This window comes from Salvelinus namaycush, unplaced genomic scaffold (genome assembly GCF_016432855.1).
Source record: "Salvelinus namaycush isolate Seneca unplaced genomic scaffold, SaNama_1.0 Scaffold103, whole genome shotgun sequence".
Lineage (NCBI taxonomy): Eukaryota > Metazoa > Chordata > Actinopteri > Salmoniformes > Salmonidae > Salvelinus > Salvelinus namaycush.
Genome location: NW_024057709.1, coordinates 176,284 through 198,437, shown reverse-complemented (window position 1 = coordinate 198,437; position 22,154 = coordinate 176,284). Strand labels below are relative to the sequence as shown.

General features: G+C 43.9%; 1 protein-coding gene across 1 annotated transcript in view; it reads right to left on the bottom strand.

Moving 5' to 3' along the window:
- LOC120035333 overlaps positions 1 to 20,993 on the bottom strand; it is a 35,983-nt gene extending 14,990 nt beyond the window's left edge. The window contains exons 1-3 of the mRNA XM_038982116.1: positions 20,878 to 20,993; positions 19,790 to 20,218; positions 11,210 to 11,312 (exon numbers count right to left, since the gene is read on the bottom strand). Coding sequence (XP_038838044.1) covers positions 11,210 to 11,312; positions 19,790 to 20,218; positions 20,878 to 20,934 — 589 coding nt within the window. The 5' untranslated portion in view covers positions 20,935 to 20,993. The remainder of the gene's footprint in view (positions 1 to 11,209; positions 11,313 to 19,789; positions 20,219 to 20,877) is intronic.
- Positions 20,994 to 22,154: the final 1,161 nt, after the last annotated feature.

The window sequence follows — 22,154 nt, the reverse complement described above, 5'->3', positions numbered from 1 at the left end:
CCTCACAGTGAAATGCTGAATACAACAGGTGTAGTAGACCTCACAGTGAAATGCTGAATACAACAGGTGTAGTAGACCTCACAGTGAAATGCTGAATACAACAGGTGTAGTAGACCTCACAGTGAAATGCTGAATACAACAGGTGTAGTAGACCTCACAGTGAAATGCTGAATACAACAGGTGTAGTAGACCTCACAGTGAAATGCTGAATACAACAGGTGTAGTAGACCTTACAGTGAAATGCTGAATACAACAGGTGTAGTAGACCTTACAGTGAAATGCTGAATACAACAGGTGTAGTAGACCTCACAGTGAAATGCTGAATACAACAGGTGTAGTAGACCTTACAGTGAAATGCTGAATACAACAGGTGTAGTAGACCTCACAGTGAAATGCTGAATACAACAGGTGTAGTAGACCTCACAGTGAAATGCTTAATACAACAGGTGTAGTAGACCTCACAGTGAAATGCTGAATACAACAGGTGTAGTAGACCTCACAGTGAAATGCTTAATACAACAGGTGTAGTAGACCTCACAGTGAAATGCTGAATACAACAGGTGTAGTAGACCTTACAGTGAAATGCTGAATACAACAGGTGTAGTAGACCTCACAGTGAAATGCTGAATACAACAGGTGTAGTAGACCTCACAGTGAAATGCTGAATACAACAGGTGTAGTAGACCTTACAGTGAAATGCTGAATACAACAGGTGTAGTAGACCTCACAGTGAAATGCTTAATACAACAGGTGTAGTAGACCTCACAGTGAAATGCTGAATACAACAGGTGTAGTAGACCTCACAGTGAAATGCTGAATACAACAGGTGTAGTAGACCTCACAGTGAAATGCTGAATACAACAGGTGTAGACCTTACAGTGAAATGCTGAATACAACAGGTGTAGACCTTACAGTGAAATGCTGAATACAACAGGTGTAGTAGACCTTACAGTGAAATGCTGAATACAACAGGTGTAGTAGACCTTACAGTGAAATGCTGAATACAACAGGTGTAGTAGACCTCACAGTGAAATGCTGAATACAACAGGTGTAGTAGACCTCACAGTGAAATGCTGAATACAACAGGTGTAGTAGACCTCACAGTGAAATGCTGAATACAACAGGTGTAGTAGACCTTACAGTGAAATGCTGAATACAACAGGTGTAGTAGACCTCACAGTGAAATGCTGAATACAACAGGTGTAGTAGACCTTACAGTGAAATGCTGAATACAACAGGTGTAGTAGACCTCACAGTGAAATGCTGAATACAACAGGTGTAGTAGACCTTACAGTGAAATGCTGAATACAACAGGTGTAGTAGACCTTACAGTGAAATGCTGAATACAACAGGTGTAGTAGACCTTCACAGTGAAATGCTGAATACAACAGGTGTAGTAGACCTCACAGTGAAATGCTGAATACAACAGGTGTAGTAGACCTTACAGTGAAATGCTGAATACAACAGGTGTAGTAGACCTCACAGTGAAATGCTGAATACAACAGGTGTAGTAGACCTTACAGTGAAATGCTGAATACAACAGGTGTAGTAGACCTCACAGTGAAATGCTGAATACAACAGGTGTAGTAGACCTCACAGTGAAATGCTGAATACAACAGGTGTAGTAGACCTCACAGTGAAATGCTGAATACAACAGGTGTAGTAGACCTCACAGTGAAATGCTGAATACAACAGGTGTAGTAGACCTCACAGTGAAATGCTGAATACAACAGGTGTAGTAGACCTTACAGTGAAATGCTGAATACAACAGGTGTAGTAGACCTTACAGTGAAATGCTGAATACAACAGGTGTAGTAGACCTTACAGTGAAATGCTGAATACAACAGGTGTAGTAGACCTCACAGTGAAATGCTGAATACAACAGGTGTAGTAGACCTCACAGTGAAATGCTGAATACAACAGGTGTAGTAGACCTCACAGTGAAATGCTGAATACAACAGGTGTAGTAGACCTTACAGTGAAATGCTGAATACAACAGGTGTAGTAGACCTTACAGTGAAATGCTGAATACAACAGGTGTAGTAGACCTCACAGTGAAATGCTGAATACAACAGGTGTAGTAGACCTTACAGTGAAATGCTGAATACAACAGGTGTAGTAGACCTTACAGTGAAATGCTGAATACAACAGGTGTAGTAGACCTCACAGTGAAATGCTGAATACAACAGGTGTAGTAGACCTCACAGTGAAATGCTGAATACAACAGGTGTAGTAGACCTTACAGTGAAATGCTGAATACAACAGGTGTAGTAGACCTTACAGTGAAATGCTGAATACAACAGGTGTAGTAGACCTCACAGTGAAATGCTTAATACAACAGGTGTAGTAGACCTCACAGTGAAATGCTGAATACAACAGGTGTAGTAGACCTCACAGTGAAATGCTGAATACAACAGGTGTAGTAGACCTCACAGTGAAATGCTGAATACAACAGGTGTAGTAGACCTCACAGTGAAATGCTGAATACAACAGGTGTAGTAGACCTCACAGTGAAATGCTGAATACAACAGGTGTAGTAGACCTACAGTGAAATGCTGAATACAACAGGTGTAGTAGACCTTACAGTGAAATGCTGAATACAACAGGTGTAGTAGACCTTACAGTGAAATGCTGAATACAACAGGTGTAGTAGACCTTACAGTGAAATGCTGAATACAACAGGTGTAGTAGACCTCACAGTGAAATGCTGAATACAACAGGTGTAGTAGACCTCACAGTGAAATGCTGAATACAACAGGTGTAGTAGACCTTACAGTGAAATGCTGAATACAACAGGTGTAGTAGACCTCACAGTGAAATGCTGAATACAACAGGTGTAGTAGACCTCACAGTGAAATGCTGAATACAACAGGTGTAGTAGACCTCACAGTGAAACGCTGAATACAACAGGTGTAGTAGACCTCACAGTGAAACGCTGAATACAACAGGTGTAGTAGACCTCACAGTGAAATGCTTAATACAACAGGTGTAGTAGACCTCACAGTGAAATGCTTAATACAACAGGTGTAGTAGACCTCACAGTGAAATGCTGAATACAACAGGTGTAGTAGACCTTACAGTGAAATGCTGAATACAACAGGTGTAGTAGACCTCACAGTGAAATGCTGAATACAACAGGTGTAGGTAGACCTCACAGTGAAATGCTGAATACAACAGGTGTAGTAGACATCACAGTGAAATGCTGAATACAACAGGTGTAGTAGACATCACAGTGAAATGCTGAATACAACAGGTGTAGTAGACCTTACAGTGAAATGCTGAATACAACAGGTGTAGTAGACCTCACAGTGAAATGCTTAATACAACAGGTGTAGTAGACCTCACAGTGAAATGCTGAATACAACAGGTGTAGTAGACCTCACAGTGAAATGCTTAATACAACAGGTGTAGTAGACCTTACAGTGAAATGCTGAATACAACAGGTGTAGACCTTACAGTGAAATGCTGAATACAACAGGTGTAGTAGACCTCACAGTGAAATGCTGAATACAACAGGTGTAGTAGACCTTACAGTGAAATGCTGAATACAACAGGTGTAGTAGACCTCACAGTGAAATGCTGAATACAACAGGTGTAGTAGACCTCACAGTGAAATGCTGAATACAACAGGTGTAGTAGACATCACAGTGAAATGCTGAATACAACAGGTGTAGTAGACATCACAGTGAAATGCTGAATACAACAGGTGTAGTAGACATCACAGTGAAATGCTGAATACAACAGGTGTAGTAGACCTTACAGTGAAATGCTGAATACAACAGGTGTAGTAGACCTCACAGTGAAATGCTGAATACAACAGGTGTAGTAGACCTGACAGTGAAATGCTGAATACAACAGGTGTAGGTAGACCTTACAGTGAAATGCTGAATACAACAGGTGTAGTAGACCTCACAGTGAAATGCTGAATACAACAGGTGTAGTAGACCTTACAGTGAAATGCTGAATACAACAGGTGTAGTAGACCTCACAGTGAAATGCTTAATACAACAGGTGTAGTAGACCTCACAGTGAAATGCTGAATACAACAGGTGTAGTAGACCTCACAGTGAAATGCTTAATACAACAGGTGTAGTAGACCTCACAGTGAAATGCTGAATACAACAGGTGTAGACCTCACAGTGAAATGCTTAATACAACAGGTGTAGACCTTACAGTGAAATGCTGAATACAACAGGTGTAGACCTTACAGTGAAATGCTGAATACAACAGGTGTAGTAGACCTCACAGTGAAATGCTTAATACAACAGGTGTAGTAGACCTCACAGTGAAATGCTTAATACAACAGGTGTAGACCTTACAGTGAAATGCTGAATACAACAGGTGTAGACCTTACAGTGAAATGCTGAATACAACAGGTGTAGTAGACCTCACCGTGAAATGCTTAATACAACAGGTGTAGTAGACCTCACAGTGAAATGCTTAATACAACAGGTGTAGACCTTACAGTGAAATGCTGAATACAACAGGTGTAGTAGACCTTACAGTGAAATGCTGAATACAACAGGTGTAGTAGACCTTACAGTGAAATGCTGAATACAACAGGTGTTGTAGACCTTACAGTGAAATGCTGAATACAACAGGTGTAGGTAGACCTTACAGTGAAATGCTGAATACAACAGGTGTAGTAGACCTCACAGTGAAATGCTGAATACAACAGGTGTAGCAGACCTTACAGTGAAATGCTGAATACAACAGGTGTAGTAGACCTCACAGTGAAATGCTGAATACAACAGGTGTAGTAGACCTCACAGTGAAATGCTGAATACAACAGGTGTAGTAGACCTTACAGTGAAATGCTGAATACAACAGGTGTAGTAGACCTCACAGTGAAATGCTGAATACAACAGGTGTAGTAGACCTTACAGTGAAATGCTGAATACAACAGGTGTAGTAGACCTCACAGTGAAATGCTGAATACAACAGGTGTAGCAGACCTTACAGTGAAATGCTGAATACAACAGGTGTAGTAGACCTTACAGTGAAATGCTGAATACAACAGGTGTAGTAGACCTCACAGTGAAACGCTGAATACAACAGGTGTAGTAGACCTCACAGTGAAATGCTTAATACAACAGGTGTAGTAGACCTCACAGTGAAATGCTTAATACAACAGGTGTAGTAGACCTCACAGTGAAATGCTGAATACAACAGGTGTAGTAGACCTTACAGTGAAATGCTGAATACAACAGGTGTAGTAGACCTCACAGTGAAATGCTGAATACAACAGGTGTAGGTAGACCTCACAGTGAAATGCTGAATACAACAGGTGTAGGTAGACCTCACAGTGAAATGCTGAATACAACAGGTGTAGGTAGACCTTACAGTGAAATGCTGAATACAACAGGTGTAGTAGACCATACAGTGAAATGCTGAATACAACAGGTGTAGTAGACCTCACAGTGAAATGCTGAATACAACAGGTGTAGTAGACATCACAGTGAAATGCTGAATACAACAGGTGTAGTAGACATCACAGTGAAATGCTGAATACAACAGGTGTAGTAGACCTTACAGTGAAATGCTGAATACAACAGGTGTAGTAGACCTCACAGTGAAATGCTTAATACAACAGGTGTAGTAGACCTCACAGTGAAATGCTGAATACAACAGGTGTAGTAGACCTCACAGTGAAATGCTTAATACAACAGGTGTAGTAGACCTTACAGTGAAATGCTGAATACAACAGGTGTAGACCTTACAGTGAAATGCTGAATACAACAGGTGTAGTAGACCTCACAGTGAAATGCTGAATACAACAGGTGTAGTAGACCTCACAGTGAAATGCTGAATACAACAGGTGTAGTAGACCTTACAGTGAAATGCTGAATACAACAGGTGTAGTAGACCTCACAGTGAAATGCTGAATACAACAGGTGTAGTAGACCTTACAGTGAAATGCTGAATACAACAGGTGTAGTAGACCTCACAGTGAAATGCTTAATACAACAGGTGTAGTAGACCTCACAGTGAAATGCTGAATACAACAGGTGTAGTAGACCTCACAGTGAAATGCTTAATACAACAGGTGTAGTAGACCTTACAGTGAAATGCTGAATACAACAGGTGTAGTAGACCTCACAGTGAAATGCTTAATACAACAGGTGTAGTAGACCTCACAGTGAAATGCTTAATACAACAGGTGTAGTAGACCTCACAGTGAAATGCTGAATACAACAGGTGTAGTAGACCTCACAGTGAAATGCTTAATACAACAGGTGTAGTAGACCTCACAGTGAAATGCTGAATACAACAGGTGTAGACCTCACAGTGAAATGCTGAATACAACAGGTGTAGTAGACCTCACAGTGAAATGCTTAATACAACAGGTGTAGACCTTACAGTGAAATGCTGAATACAACAGGTGTAGACCTTACAGTGAAATGCTGAATACAACAGGTGTAGTAGACCTCACAGTGAAATGCTTAATACAACAGGTGTAGTAGACCTCACAGTGAAATGCTTAATACAACAGGTGTAGACCTTACAGTGAAATGCTGAATACAACAGGTGTAGACCTTACAGTGAAATGCTGAATACAACAGGTGTAGTAGACCTCACAGTGAAATGCTTAATACAACAGGTGTAGTAGACCTCACAGTGAAATGCTTAATACAACAGGTGTAGTAGACCTCACAGTGAAATGCTTAATACAACAGGTGTAGACCTTACAGTGAAATGCTGAATACAACAGGTGTAGTAGACCTTACAGTGAAATGCTGAATACAACAGGTGTAGTAGACCTTACAGTGAAATGCTGAATACAACAGGTGTTGTAGACCTTACAGTGAAATGCTGAATACAACAGGTGTAGGTAGACCTTACAGTGAAATGCTGAATACAACAGGTGTAGTAGACCTCACAGTGAAATGCTGAATACAACAGGTGTAGCAGACCTTACAGTGAAATGCTGAATACAACAGGTGTAGTAGACCTCACAGTGAAATGCTGAATACAACAGGTGTAGTAGACCTCACAGTGAAATGCTGAATACAACAGGTGTAGTAGACCTCACAGTGAAATGCTGAATACAACAGGTGTAGTAGACCTCACAGTGAAATGCTGAATACAACAGGTGTAGCAGACCTTACAGTGAAATGCTGAATACAACAGGTGTAGTAGACCTTACAGTGAAATGCTGAATACAACAGGTGTAGTAGACCTTACAGTGAAATGCTGAATACAACAGGTGTAGACCTTACAGTGAAATGCTTTACTTACAAGCCTTTAAACCAACAATGCAGTTTTAAGAAAATACCCCAAAAAATAATAATTAAGAGATAAGAGAAACAAATAATTAAAGAGCAACAGTAAATAACAATAGTGGGGCTATATACAGGGGGTACCGGTGTCAAGGTAATTGAGGTAATTATGTACATGCAGGTAGGGTTATTAAAGTGGCTATGCATAGATAATAAAAGAGTAGCAGCAGCGTAGTCTGGGTAGCCATTTGATTAGCTGTTCAGGAGTCTAATGGCTTGGGGGTAGAAGCTGTTTAGAAGCCTCTTGGACCTCGACTTGACAGTTACCTGATGTGGAATAGAGTTCCATGCAGTCATGGCTCTATGTAGTACTGTGCGCCTCCCATAGTCTGTTCTGGACTTGGGGACTGTGAAGAGACCTCTGGTGGCATGTCTTGTGGGGTATGCATGGGTGTCCGAGCTGTGTGCCAGTAGTTCAAACAGACAGCTCGGTGCATTCAACATGTCAATACTTCTCACAAATACAAGTAGTGATGAAGTCAATCTTTCCTCCACTTTGAGCCAGGAGAGACTAACATGCTTTTTATTAATATTAGCTCTCTGTTTACATCCAAGGGCCAGCCGTGCTGCCCTGTTCTGAGCCAATTGCACATTTCTTAAGTCCTTTTTTGTGGCACCTGACCACACGACTGATCAGTAGCCCAGGTGCGACAAAACTAGGGCCTGTAGGACCTGCCTTGTTGATAGTGCTGTTAAGAAGGTAGAGCAGCACTTTATTATGGACAGACTTCTCGCCATCTTAGCTACTGTATCAATATGTTTTGACCATGACAGTTTACAATCTAGGGTTACTCCAAGCAGTTGTCACCTCAACTTGCTCAATTTCCACATTATTCATTACAAGATTTAGTTGAGGTTTAGGGTTTATTGAATGATTTTTCAGAAATATTCCTTGCCACCCACTCTGAAAGTAACTGCAGCTCTTTGTTAAGTGTTGCAGTCATTTCAGTCGCTGTAGTAGCTGACGTGTATAGTGTTGAGTCATCCGCATACATAGACACTCTGTCTTTATTCAAAGCTAGTTGCATGTCTTTAGTAATGATTGAAAAAAGGGGCCTAGACAGCTGCCCTGGGGAATTCCTGATTCTACCTGGATTATGTTGGAGAGGCTTCCATTAAAGAACACCCTCTGTGTTCTGTTAGACAGGTAACTCTTTATCCACATTATAGCAGGGGGTGTAAAGCCATAACACATTATAGCAGGGGGTGTAAAGCCATAACACATTATAGCAGGGGGTGTAAAGCCATAACACATTATAGCAGGGGGTGTAAAGCCATAACACATTATAGCAGGGGGTGTAAAGCCATAACACATTATAGCAGGGGGTGTAAAGCCATAACACATTATAGCAGGGGGTGTAAAGCCATAACACATTATAGCAGGGGGTGTAAAGCCATAACACATTATAGCAGGGGGTGTAAAGCCATAACATGTAAGTTTTTCCAGCAGCAGACTATGATCGATAATGTCAAAAGCCGCACTGAAGTCTAACAAAATCATCAGTCATTTGTGTAAGGGCTTATTGAATGTCCTTCCCTATAAGCTGAAAGTCTGTTGTCAATTTGTTTACTGTAAAATAGCATTTTATCTAGTCAAACATATTTTTCCCAAACATTTACTAAGGGTTGGTAACAGGCTGATTGGTTGTCTATTTGAGCCAGTAAAGGGGGCTTTACTATTCTTGGGTAGCGGAATGACTTTAGCTTCCCTCCAGGCCTGAGGGCACACACTCTCTAGTAAGCTTAAATTGAAGATGTGGCAAATAGGAGTGGCAATATCGTCCGCTATTATCCTCAGTAATTTTCCATCCAGGTTGCCAGACCCCGGTGGCTTGTCAGTGTTGATACACAACAATAATGTGTTCACCTCTTCCACACTCACTTTACGGAATTCAACATTTCCATTCTTGTCTTTTATAACTTGGTCAGATATACTTGGATGTGTAGTGTCAGAGTTTGTTGCTGGCATGTCATGACTAAGTTTGTTAATCTTGACAATTAAAAAATCATTAAATTAGTTGGCAAAATCAGTCAGTTTTGTAAAAAGAGCCATCTGATTCAATGAGCCATCTGATTCAATGAGCCATCTGATTCAATGAGCCATCTGATTCAATGAGCCATCTGATTCAATGAGCCATCTGATTCAAAGAGCCATCTGATTCAAAGTGCCATCTGATTAAATGAGCCATCTGATTCAACGAGCCATCTGATTCAATGAGCCATCTGATTCAATGAGCCATCTGATTCAAAGAGCCATCTGATTCAACGAATCAGGGAGCCGAGTTGGCTTTTTCCCCTCAAATTTAATTGAAGGTGCTCCAAGCTTTTTACTATCATTCTTTATGTAATTTATCTTTGTTTCATAGTGTAGTTTCTTCTTTTTATTCATTCAGTTTAGTCACATTATTTCTCAATGTGCAGTACGTTTACCAATAGGTTGTGCAGCCAGACTTACTTGCCATTCCTTTTGCCTCATCCCTCTCAACAATAATTTTTTTAATTCCTCATCAAACAAAGGGGATTTAACAATTTTTACATTCATTTTCTTAATGGGTGCATGCTTATTAGAAACTGGAATAAGCAATTTCATAAATATGTCAAGTGCAGCGTTTGGCTGCTCCTCATTACACACCACAGACCAACAAATATTCTACACATCAACAACATAGGAATCACTACAAAACTTATTGTATGACCTCTTATACACAATATTAGGCCCAGCCTTTGGAACTGTGGTTTTCCTAGATATGGCTACTATATTGTGATCACTACATCCAGTGGATTTGGATACTGCTTTCAAACTAAGTTCTGCAGCGTTAGTAAAGATGTGATCAATACATGTTGATGATTTCATTCCTGTGCTGTTTGTAAATACCCTGGTAGGTTGACTGACAGGTTGCAGGCGCTAGTTACAGTTTGAAGCTTTCTCTTGAGTGGGCAGCTTGATGAAAGCCAGTCAATATTTAAATCACCCAGAAAATATACCTCTCTGTTGATATCACATACATTATCAAGCATTTCACACATGTTATCCAGATACTGACTGTTAGCACTTGGTGTGCTATAGCAGCTTGCCACCAGAATGGGCTTTAGGTGAGGCAGATGAACCTATAGCCATATTACTTCAACAGTATTTAACATGAGATCCTCTCTAAGCTTTGTGAGAGCTAAAAACTTGTTGAAAGTGCCGAGCTGTCTGTTCAAACGACTAGTACACAACTCAGTCACCCATGTAAACCCCACAAGACATGCCACCAGGGGTCTCTTCACAGTCCCCAAGTCCACAACAGACTCTGGGAAACACACAGTACTACATAGAGCCATGACTACATGGAACTCTATTCCACATCAAGTAACTCATGCAAGCATTTTAAACAAAATTATTTAAAAAACTAAAACTGCACGTTATGGAACTGTGAGGAGACAACACGTGAACTTTACACACACGTACAGTGGGGAGAACAAGTATTTGATACACTGCCGATTTTGGAGGAGTGGGCCAAAATCCCTGCTGCAGTGTGTGCAAACCTGGTCAAGAACTGCAGGAAACGTATGATCTCTGTAATTGCAAACAAAGTACCAAATATTAAGTTCTGCTTTTCTGATGTATCAAATACTTATGTCATGCAATAAAATGCAAATGAATGACTTAAAAATCATACAATGTGATTTTCTGGATTTTTGTTTTAGATTCCGTCTCTCACGGTTGAAGTGTACCTATGATAAAAAATTACAGACCTCTACATGCTTTGTAAGTAGGAAAACCTGCAAAATCGGCAGTGTGTCAAATACGTGTTCTCCCCACTGTATGTATGGTGGTATTATACATGTCAATTAGATACAGTATGCGGTGGTGTAATGTGTGTACAATGGCAGGAAATACTCTTTCAAAACAGCAACATTTTCACCCAAGGGGAAACACTGCTTACCAGGTTCTATCGACATACGTTGTGGTGCTACTGCTGTATCATTGGTCCAGGCAGCAGGTCTCTGGCTCGACCACTCCTTCACCCCCAGGATGTCTGGACACACCTGAATTGATTGATTGCATTTATTTGAGAATTTTAAAAGTAGAAGGCTGGTCCTTCCCGGAGACAGCGAGGGAGTTAAGGGTACCAGGTTAAAGCCCAGGAGTTAAGGGCACCAGGTTATAGCCCAGGAGTTAAGGGTACCAGGTTATAGCCCAGGAGTTAAGGGTACCAGGTTATAGCCCAGGAGTTAAGGGTACCAGGTTATAGCCCAGGAGTTAAGGGTACCAGGTTATAGCCCAGGAGTTAAGGGCACCAGGTTATAGCCCAGGAGTTAAGGGTACCAGGTTATAGCCCAGGAGTTAAGGGTACCAGGTTATAGCCCAGGAGTTAAGGGCACCAGGTTATAGCCCAGGAGTTAAGGGCACCAGGTTATAGCCCAGGAGTTAAGGGTACCAGGTTATAGCCCAGGAGTTAAGGGTACCAGGTTATAGCCCAGGAGTTAAGGGTACCAGGTTATAGCCCAGGAGTTAAGGGTACCAGGTTAAAGCCCAGGAGTTAAGGGTACCAGGTTATAGCCCAGGAGTTAAGGGTACCAGGTTATAGCCCAGGAGTTAAGGGTACCAGGTTATAGCCCAGGAGTTAAGGGTACCAGGTTATAGCCCAGGAGTTAAGGGTACCAGGTTATAGCCCAGGAGTTAAGGGTACCAGGTTATAGCCCAGGAGTTAAGGGCACCAGGTTATAGCCCAGGAGTTAAGGGCACCAGGTTATAGCCCAGGAGTTAAGGGTACCAGGTTATAGCCCAGGAGTTAAGGGTACCAGGTTATAGCCCAGGAGTTAAGGGTACCAGGTTATAGCCCAGGAGTTAAGGGTACCAGGTTATAGCCCAGGAGTTAAGGGTACCAGGTTATAGCCCAGGAGTTAAGGGTACCAGGTTATAGCCCAGGAGTTAAGGGCACCAGGTTATAGCCCAGGAGTTAAGGGCACCAGGTTATAGCCCAGGAGTTAAGGGTACCAGGTTATAGCCCAGGAGTTAAGGGTACCAGGTTATAGCCCAGGAGTTAAGGGTACCAGGTTATAGCCCAGGAGTTAAGGGTACCAGGTTAAAGCCCAGGAGTTAAGGGTACCAGGTTATAGCCCAGGAGTTAAGGGTACCAGGTTATAGCCCAGGAGTTAAGGGTACCAGGTTATAGCCCAGGAGTTAAGGGTACCAGGTTATAGCCCAGGAGTTAAGGGTACCAGGTTATAGCCCAGGAGTTAAGGGTACCAGGTTATAGCCCAGGAGTTAAGGGTACCAGGTTATAGCCCAGGAGTTAAGGGTACCAGGTTATAGCCCAGGAGTTAAGGGCACCAGGTTATAGCCCAGGAGTTAAGGGTACCAGGTTATAGCCCAGGAGTTAAGGGTACCAGGTTATAGCCCAGGAGTTAAGGGCACCAGGTTATAGCCCAGGAGTTAAGGGTACCAGGTTATAGCCCAGGAGTTAAGGGTACCAGGTTATAGCCCAGGAGTTAAGGGTACCAAGTTATAGCCCAGGAGTTAAGGGTACCAGGTTATAGCCCAGGAGTTAAGGGTACCAGGTTATAGCCCAGGAGTTAAGGGCACCAGGTTATAGCCCAGGAGTTAAGGGTACCAGGTTATAGCCCAGGAGTTAAGGGTACCAGGTTATAGCCCAGGAGTTAAGGGTACCAGGTTATAGCCCAGGAGTTAAGGGTACCAGGTTATAGCCCAGGAGTTAAGAGCACCAGGTTATAGCCCAGGAGTTAAGGGTACCAGGTTATAGCCCAGGAGTTAAGGGCACCAGGTTATAGCCCAGGAGTTAAGGGTACCAGGTTATAGCCCAGGAGTTAAGGGTACCAGGTTATAGCCCAGGAGTTAAGAGCACCAGGTTATAGCCCAGGAGTTAAGGGTACCAGGTTATAGCCCAGGGGTTAAGGGTACCAGGTTATAGCCCAGGAGTTAAGGGTACCAGGTTATAGCCCAGGAGTTAAGGGTACCAGGTTATAGCCCAGGAGTTAAGGGTACCAGGTTATAGCCCAGGAGTTAAGGGTACCAGGTTATAGCCCAGGAGTTAAGGGTACCAGGTTATAGCCCAAGAGTTAAGGGTACCAGGTTATAGCCCAGGAGTTAAGGGCACCAGGTTATAGCCCAGGAGTTAAGGGTACCAGGTTATAGCCCAGGAGTTAAGGGCACCAGGTTATAGCCCAGGAGTTAAGGGTACCAGGTTATAGCCCAGGAGTTAAGGGTACCAGGTTATAGCCCAGGGGTTAAGGGTACCAGGTTATAGCCCAGGAGTTAAGGGTACCAGGTTATAGCCCAGGAGTTAAGGGTACCAGGTTATAGCCCAGGAGTTAAGGGTACCAGGTTATAGCCCAGGAGTTAAGGGTACCAGGTTATAGCCCAGGAGTTAAGGGTACCAGGTTATAGCCCAGGAGTTAAGGGTACCAGGTTATAGCCCAGGAGTTAAGGGCACCAGGTTATAGCCCAGGAGTTAAGGGTACCAGGTTATAGCCCAGGAGTGAATCTGGTAAAAGAGGTGAAGGAGGAGCATAGAACAGTAATCCGCTCGGTCATGTTGTCAACAAGGCAGCATTGTGCATCGTCCAGAAACATTATCCCTAAAATATGTTACAATTTTCAAAATAATTTTAATTGGGAAGTCAGATCAAGCCTTTTTTTTTTTTATCAACAGCAATCACACAAAAACAAAATCCTACTCATTACTCCACGTGATTAACCCACATCACTTTGGTATTGAGCTGACTTCACCGTCAGCCAAAGCGGGGCACCTGGCTCCACGCGGGAAAGGCCTGGGTATTAATCAACGCTTAAGAATGTTGCATGCTCATTGGCGACCCGTCATTCAGTTTTGAGCCCCACATTGTTTGCTAAATAAAAATAAAATACATTTTTGTGGGGGCGGTTGCCTAGCAAACCGTTGTTAGCAAACAATGTAAAAAATAAAATAAATGTATTTAGTTAATAAAGCCTCCATACAAACATGGTCTCTTTATTGCTTTCTTGAGTAAGGCAGCTCCAAAATGTAGGTGTTTCAGCCTAGCTCAGTGCTTTCTGTGGTGGTGGGGCAGCCAGTGGAAAATAAAGTGTAGGGGTTGGTAATGTTCTCTAGTTGCGTCGTGATTGGCTCAGTGTTCTGTCACTCATGGGGAAACCGTCACTGCCAAGTCTAAGGGTAGAGCTTCTAAAATTCAAGCACATTGGGTGCTGCCATAGACTTACATTAGAAGTGCCCATCCAAGAAAGCTCAAGGTCATTGGCAACAGATAAAATGAGGTCAAATCACGTTATATCTACGGTAGCTTTGATTGGAATGATCATGTCAACTTTTATACTTCAAAATCTTAGCTAGCAGTCATCATCATGAATCAAGTCGACAATCTACTGGCAAATCCTTTTTATTCCTTGTCATATGAAGAGAAATAATAAAGAGAAATTACAGATAAAACGTATCGGTGCTCATCGGCCATTGGACATAAACATTACACAAGCTGGAAATCGCAAATTCAACAATGAGTGGTTTGGAAGGAAACAGTGGCTAACTACAAGCATTGCAAAGCAATCACTAGCCTGCTATTCAGCCTGCCTTTTTCTAGAGCTACGACCTGAAATTCACTGACATCACGATTCGACTTTGTTGTGTAGTAAGCTGTTAGTAGCCCATTTGCCTCACCCTAATAGTTTGGTCAATTTACACCTCTTAAATGTAGCCTACTGTTCTGACTTGGTGGTGCACATGTAGCCTATAGCCTATTTTATAGAAATGTAATTATCGAATATTGTAAGAGCTTTCATGGTTTGCTTATATGCCCCCTTTATTTATCCTACGGTTCTGACTTGGTGTACAGGGAGAACACTAAGAATTATGTCGTTGTACATGAACAAATAGTTATATTGACTACGTCCGTCCTAGCTCGCTCATTAATGTCTTAATCGAAATTACGGATTGCCTCTTATCTGCTTGTCGTCCCCTTATGCCATAGTTTGTACATCTCAATTGTCAGAAACAACATTTGTTTAAGCAAGTCAGCCATATTTATTTTTTAAAGGCAGTAAATGAGGTTGAATTAACTGTTTCGCTGCCAGATAAGGCTCCGCTGATAGCCAGGTGTAGCAGTGGTAAGGTATTGTGAATCTGCTGTTGGGACAGCTTTATATAGGCCCTAACAGTTTGTGGGCACCGTTTGTCACCGTTATAGTGCAATTCATGTATTGCTTAGTGTTGTGTTGTGGCTTTGCTGGCATGCACCCCCCACCAAGATGTACATGTTCAAACTACCACTGTGTCTGCCTCTCAGTCAAACTACCTCTGTGTCTGCCTCTCAGTCAAACTACCACTGTGTCTGCCTCTCAGTCAAACTACCACTGTGTCTGCCTCTCAGTCAAACTACCACTGTGTCTGTCTCTCAGTCAAACTACCACTGTGTCTGTCTCTCAGTCAAACTGCCTCAGTCAAACTACCACTGTGTCTGCCTCTCAGTCAAACTGCCACTGTGTCTGCCTCTCAGTCAAACTGCCACTGTGTCTGCCTCTCAGTCAAACTACCACTGTGTCTGCCTCTCAGTCAAACTGCCACTGTGTCTGCCTCTCAGTCAAACTACCACTGTGTCTGCCTCTCAGTCAAACTACCACTGTGTCTGCCTCTCAGTCAAACTGCCACTCAGTCAAACTGCCACTGTGTCTGCCTCTCAGTCAAACTGCCACTCAGTCAAACTGCCACTGTGTCAGCCTCTCAGTCAAACTACCACTGTGTCTGCCTCTCAGTCAAACTACCACTGTGTCTGCCTCTCAGTCAAACTGCCACTGTGTCTGCCTCTCAGTCAAACTACCACTGTGTCTGCCTCTCAGTCAAACTGCCTCTCAGTCAAACTACCACTGTGTCTGCCTCTCAGTCAAACTGCCTCTCAGTCAAACTACCACTGTGTCTGCCTCTCAGTCAAACTGCCTCTCAGTCAAACTGCCTCTCAGTCAAACTACCACTGTGTCTGCCTCTCAGTCAAACTGCCACTGTGTCTGCCTCTCAGTCAAACTACCACTGTGTCTGCCTCTCAGTCAAACTGCCTCTCAGTCAAACTGCCTCTCAGTCAAACTGCCTCTCAGTCAAACTGCCTCTCAGTCAAACTACCACTGTGTCTGCCTCTCAGTCAAACTGCCTCTCAGTCAAACTGCCACTGTGTCTGCCTCTCAGTCAAACTGCCACTGTGTCTGCCTCTCAGTCAAACTACCACTGTGTCTGCCTCTCAGTCAAACTGCCACTGTGTCTGCCTCTCAGTCAAACTACCACTGTGTCTGCCTCTCAGTCAAACTGCCTCTCAGTCAAACTACCACTGTGTCTGCCTCTCAGTCAAACTGCCTCTCAGTCAAACTACCACTGTGTCTGCCTCTCAGTCAAACTACCACCGTGTCTGCCTCTCAGTCAAACTACCACTGTGTCTGCCTCTCAGTCAAACTGCCACTGTGTCTGCCTCTCAGTCAAACTACCACTGTGTCTGCCTCTCAGTCAAACTGCCTCTCAGTCAAACTGCCACTGTGTCTGCCTCTCAGTCAAACTGCCACTGTGTCTGCCTCTCAGTCAAACTGCCTCTCAGTCAAACTACCACTGTGTCTGCCTCTCAGTCAAACTGCCTCTCAGTCAAACTACCACTGTGTCTGCCTCTCAGTCAAACTGCCACTGTGTCTGCCTCTCAGTCAAACTGCCTCTCAGTCAAACTGCCACTGTGTCTGCCTCTCAGTCAAACTGCCACTGTGTCTGCCTCTCAGTCAAACTGCCACTGTGTCTGCCTCTCAGTCAAACTACCACTGTGTCTGCCTCTCAGTCAAACTGCCTCTCAGTCAAACTACCACTGTGTCTGCCTCTCAGTCAAACTGCCTCTCAGTCAAACTACCACTGTGTCTGCCTCTCAGTCAAACTACCACCGTGTCTGCCTCTCAGTCAAACTACCACTGTGTCTGCCTCTCAGTCAAACTGCCACTGTGTCTGCCTCTCAGTCAAACTACCACTGTGTCTGCCTCTCAGTCAAACTGCCTCTCAGTCAAACTGCCACTGTGTCTGCCTCTCAGTCAAACTGCCTCTCAGTCAAACTACCACTGTGTCTGCCTCTCAGTCAAACTGCCACTGTGTCTGCCTCTCAGTCAAACTACCACTGTGTCTGCCTCTCAGTCAAACTGCCTCTCAGTCAAACTACCACTGTGTCTGCCTCTCAGTCAAACTGCCTCTCAGTCAAACTACCACTGTGTCTGCCTCTCAGTCAAACTACCACCGTGTCTGCCTCTCAGTCAAACTACCACTGTGTCTGCCTCTCAGTCAAACTGCCACTGTGTCTGCCTCTCAGTCAAACTACCACTGTGTCTGCCTCTCAGTCAAACTGCCTCTCAGTCAAACTGCCACTGTGTCTGCCTCTCAGTCAAACTGCCACTGTGTCTGCCTCTCAGTCAAACTGCCTCTCAGTCAAACTACCACTGTGTCTGCCTCTCAGTCAAACTGCCTCTCAGTCAAACTACCACTGTGTCTGCCTCTCAGTCAAACTACCACTGTGTCTGCCTCTCAGTCAAACTGCCACTGTGTCTGCCTCTCAGTCAAACTGCCTCTCAGTCAAACTACCACTGTGTCTGCCTCTCAGTCAAACTGCCTCTCAGTCAAACTGCCACTGTGTCTGCCTCTCAGTCAAACTGCCTCTCAGTCAAACTGCCACTGTGTCTGCCTCTCAGTCAAACTGCCTCTCAGTCAAACTGCCACTGTGTCTGCCTCTCAGTCAAACTGCCACTGTGTCTGCCTCTCAGTCAAACTGCCTCTCAGTCAAACTGCCTCTCAGTCAAACTACCTCTCAGTCAAACTACCACTGTGTCTGCCTCTCAGTCAAACTACCACTGTGTCTGCCTCTCAGTCAAACTACCACTGTGTCTGCCTCTCAGTCAAACTGCCTCTCAGTCAAACTGCCTCTGTGTCTGCCTCTCAGTCAAACTGCCTCTCAGTCAAACTGCCTCTCAGTCAAACTGCCTCTCAGTCAAACTACCACTGTGTCTGCCTCTCAGTCAAACTGCCTCTCAGTCAAACTACCACTGTGTCTGCCTCTCAGTCAAACTGCCACTGTGTCTGCCTCTCAGTCAAACTACCACTGTGTCTGCCTCTCAGTCAAACTACCACTGTGTCTGTCTCTCAGTCAAACTGCCTCAGTCAAACTACCACTGTGTCTGCCTCTCAGTCAAACTGCCTCTCAGTCAAACTGCCACTGTGTCTGCCTCTCAGTCAAACTGCCTCTCAGTCAAACTACCACTGTGTCTGCCTCTCAGTCAAACTGCCACTGTGTCTGCCTCTCAGTCAAACTGCCTCTCAGTCAAACTGCCACTGTGTCTGCCTCTCAGTCAAACTGCCTCTCAGTCAAACTGCCTCTCAGTCAAACTACCACTGTGTCTGCCTCTCAGTCAAACTGCCTCTCAGTCAAACTGCCTCTCAGTCAAACTACCACTGTGTCTGCCTCTCAGTCAAACTGCCTCTCAGTCAAACTGCCACTGTGTCTGCCTCTCAGTCAAACTGCCTCTCAGTCAAACTACCACTGTGTCTGCCTCTCAGTCAAACTGCCTCTCAGTCAAACTGCCACTGTGTCTGCCTCTCAGTCAAACTGCCACTGTGTCTGCCTCTCAGTCAAACTACCACTGTGTCTGCCTCTCAGTCAAACTGCCACTGTGTCTGCCTCTCAGTCAAACTGCCTCTCAGTCAAACTGCCTCTCAGTCAAACTACCTCTCAGTCAAACTACCACTGTGTCTGCCTCTCAGTCAAACTGCCACTGTGTCTGCCTCTCAGTCAAACTACCACTGTGTCTGCCTCTCAGTCAAACTGCCACTGTGTCTGCCTCTCAGTCAAACTACCACTGTGTCTGCCTCTCAGTCAAACTGCCTCTCAGTCAAACTGCCTCTCAGTCAAACTGCCTCTGTGTCTGCCTCTCAGTCAAACTGCCTCTCAGTCAAACTGCCTCTCAGTCAAACTACCACTGTGTCTGCCTCTCAGTCAAACTGCCTCTCAGTCAAACTGCCTCTCAGTCAAACTGCCTCTCAGTCAAACTACCACTGTGTCTGCCTCCCAGTCAACAGTTTGCACATACATGATGACATTTTGGTGTTTGGCCATTTTTCTTTTTTTGTTCACCTGTTGTCATTCAACGACTAGTTTTCGTGCACATTTTTTTGTTTGAGAAATACTGCACCAAACATCTTAGATGTAAAATTGCGCTACGAAGACCTCCTCGGGCAAATGCAAACATTTATTAAAAAAATTCTTGATTTACCTTAGACTCATTCAAACTATTTTGAGGAAGTGTATACTGGATATGTTGTTGCTACGACGTCTCAAGAGGGACAAACAATAATATGGCCGCTAAGGTCTTTTCAGTGATGCGAGGTACAGACATTCCCTTCGCCTAGTCGAGTTCTGCTAGGAACAAACCCTTAACCTGGGGCAGACTCGGGGCATAAATCAACGCTAACCCGGTTCACCCAGAGCAATTATAGAATCCCCTCATTACATACCTCACCCCTCTGGAACAGATCCCTCACCAATGACAGCGAATCACAGCCCTTCGCAGTCTCCCGTGCCGCAAGATAGGGTAGGAAAAACAAATCAGGGGAAACCAGGCTGGGTCTCTCTCTCCCTGGTTGGCTGATATTGGTGGAGGCGGGAGCAGTGGTGTGTCCCGGGGTGTTGGGGGCAGGCCTAGGGTTAAGGGCTGGGGTGGGGGTTGAGGCTGAGAAGGGCGTGGCTTGTCTCTGGTGGTACCATTTCCGACACTGGGTGTCTGAGAGTCTCGTGATGCATTCTGGGAGTTGGGCCTTGGAGCGGGTGGTGGCGGTCGTTTCTCGGACCGCGGGGAGGGTGAAGGGGAGGAGGCTGACGTTACGGGGGAGGGGCCCATTAGGGGGTGTGGTTCTCACAGCCAGTTGGGTCAGCAGCTCAGAGATCTGAAACAGGGGTATATTCATTAGATTCCTCTGCAAAACGTTTTGCAAGAGACTGTATGCGGTTTACTCCAGGAAGCAAACGACGTGAAACGGAGAGGGACCTACGCGGATGTTTCCATTAGAAACTCATGTTGTTTTCATTGAAAAACATTTTCCATTTGGAGTAAACAGTTTATATTGGAAAATTTTTGCACCAGACCAAACGTTTTACAATGGAATTTACTAATGAATAACCACAGGGTTATTTTCATTAGTGGAAACCTCAGTGAAACGTTTTGCAACGGAAAACAATGTTTGGTCCCGTTTGGTTGCTGCTGAATACACCCCAGGATGAGCCATGATGATGGAACACGTTAACCCTGGACTGTTTTACCGTCTCAATTAATGAACGGTCAAGTTCCTCCAGAAGCAACATCTGACAACTCCTGTATAGGTTAGCATTAGCTAACCACACGATATAGCAAGCGGATGCCCGACTGCAGTCGATGACGTGGCACACAAATATTGTTTGACGCAATACAAAGCCTGCTCATCTAGTCAAGCAGGAACTTGACTATTGTTTCATGCAGCGTCATGATTTGACTTCGTTTTTTTTTTCTTCTCTCTTCCCGAGTTTCCAGTTGAATAAATTACATTGACATAATTCTATGGTTACCTACCTTAAACCCATACGAATCTCTGTGTTCACGCCCTCTCTTCCTCCGTCGGTTTCCCATGATTCATCTCAGTAGTGACTCGGCGGAACATTTAAAAACATCCCATACAGTAAACCCACTGACTCCGCTAACGGTACTGCAGGTGATGTCATCATAACAAGAACAGGAAGCGTCACTTCTGATGTAATAGTGGCCTGAAGTGAGGACGTCCTTTGGGATCAGAAAAGGGACAGTTGATTGATTCTAGTCAGTCTGTCCATCTACCTAGACTAGTGGATACATTACAGTGACAGATACTTGAATAATTGGCTAGAAATCCTTGTTTCATAACATTTCCAGAGGACAAAAAAAAAAAATCTAGCTAACTTCACAACAGAAATCTAACCAAAACTTCAAAATAAAAATCACTCGTCACAACAGAAATTATCATTTGCTTCACAACACAATCCATTCAAATGTTTTACTGAGACAGAAACAGTAGAAATGACACGGAGACTAATCCACAGATTTAAATTCTATTTATTCTAGTCGACGCGTCACCAACTGTACACTAGTTACATATCTGTAGTATTCACAGCACAAAGCCTATATAGCAATACACTGAGTGGACAAAACATTAAGGACACCTGCTCTTTCCATGACCGACTGACCAGGTGAATCCAGGTGAAAGATATGATCCCTTATTGATGTCACTTGTTAAATCCACTTCAATCAGAGTAGATGAAGAGGGGAGGAGACGGGTTACAGAAGGATTTTTAAGCATTGAGACCGTGAATGGGCAAGACAAAATATTTAAGTGCCTTTGAACGGAATATGGTAGTAGGTGCCAGGCACACCGGTTTGTGTCAAGAACTGCAACGCTGCTGGGATTTTCACACTCAACAGTTTCCCGTGCGTATCAAGAATGGTCCACCACCCAATGGACATCCAGCCAACTTGATACAACTGTGGGAAGCATTGAAGTCAACATGGGCCAGCATCCCTGTGGAACGCTTTGGACACCTTGTAGAGTCCATGCCCCCGACGAATTGAGGCTGTTCTGGGGCCAAAAGGGGGTGCAGCTCAATATTAGGAAGGTGTTCCTAATGTTTTGTTCATTATTTATAGGCCTATATACACACACATATATATACACTCTTATAGGCCTATACACACACATATATACACACCACCAGTCAAAAATCTTAGAACACCTACTCATTCAAGGGTTTTTCTTTATTTTCACTATTTTCTACCTTGTAGAATAGTAGTGAAGACATCAAAACTATGAAATAACACAT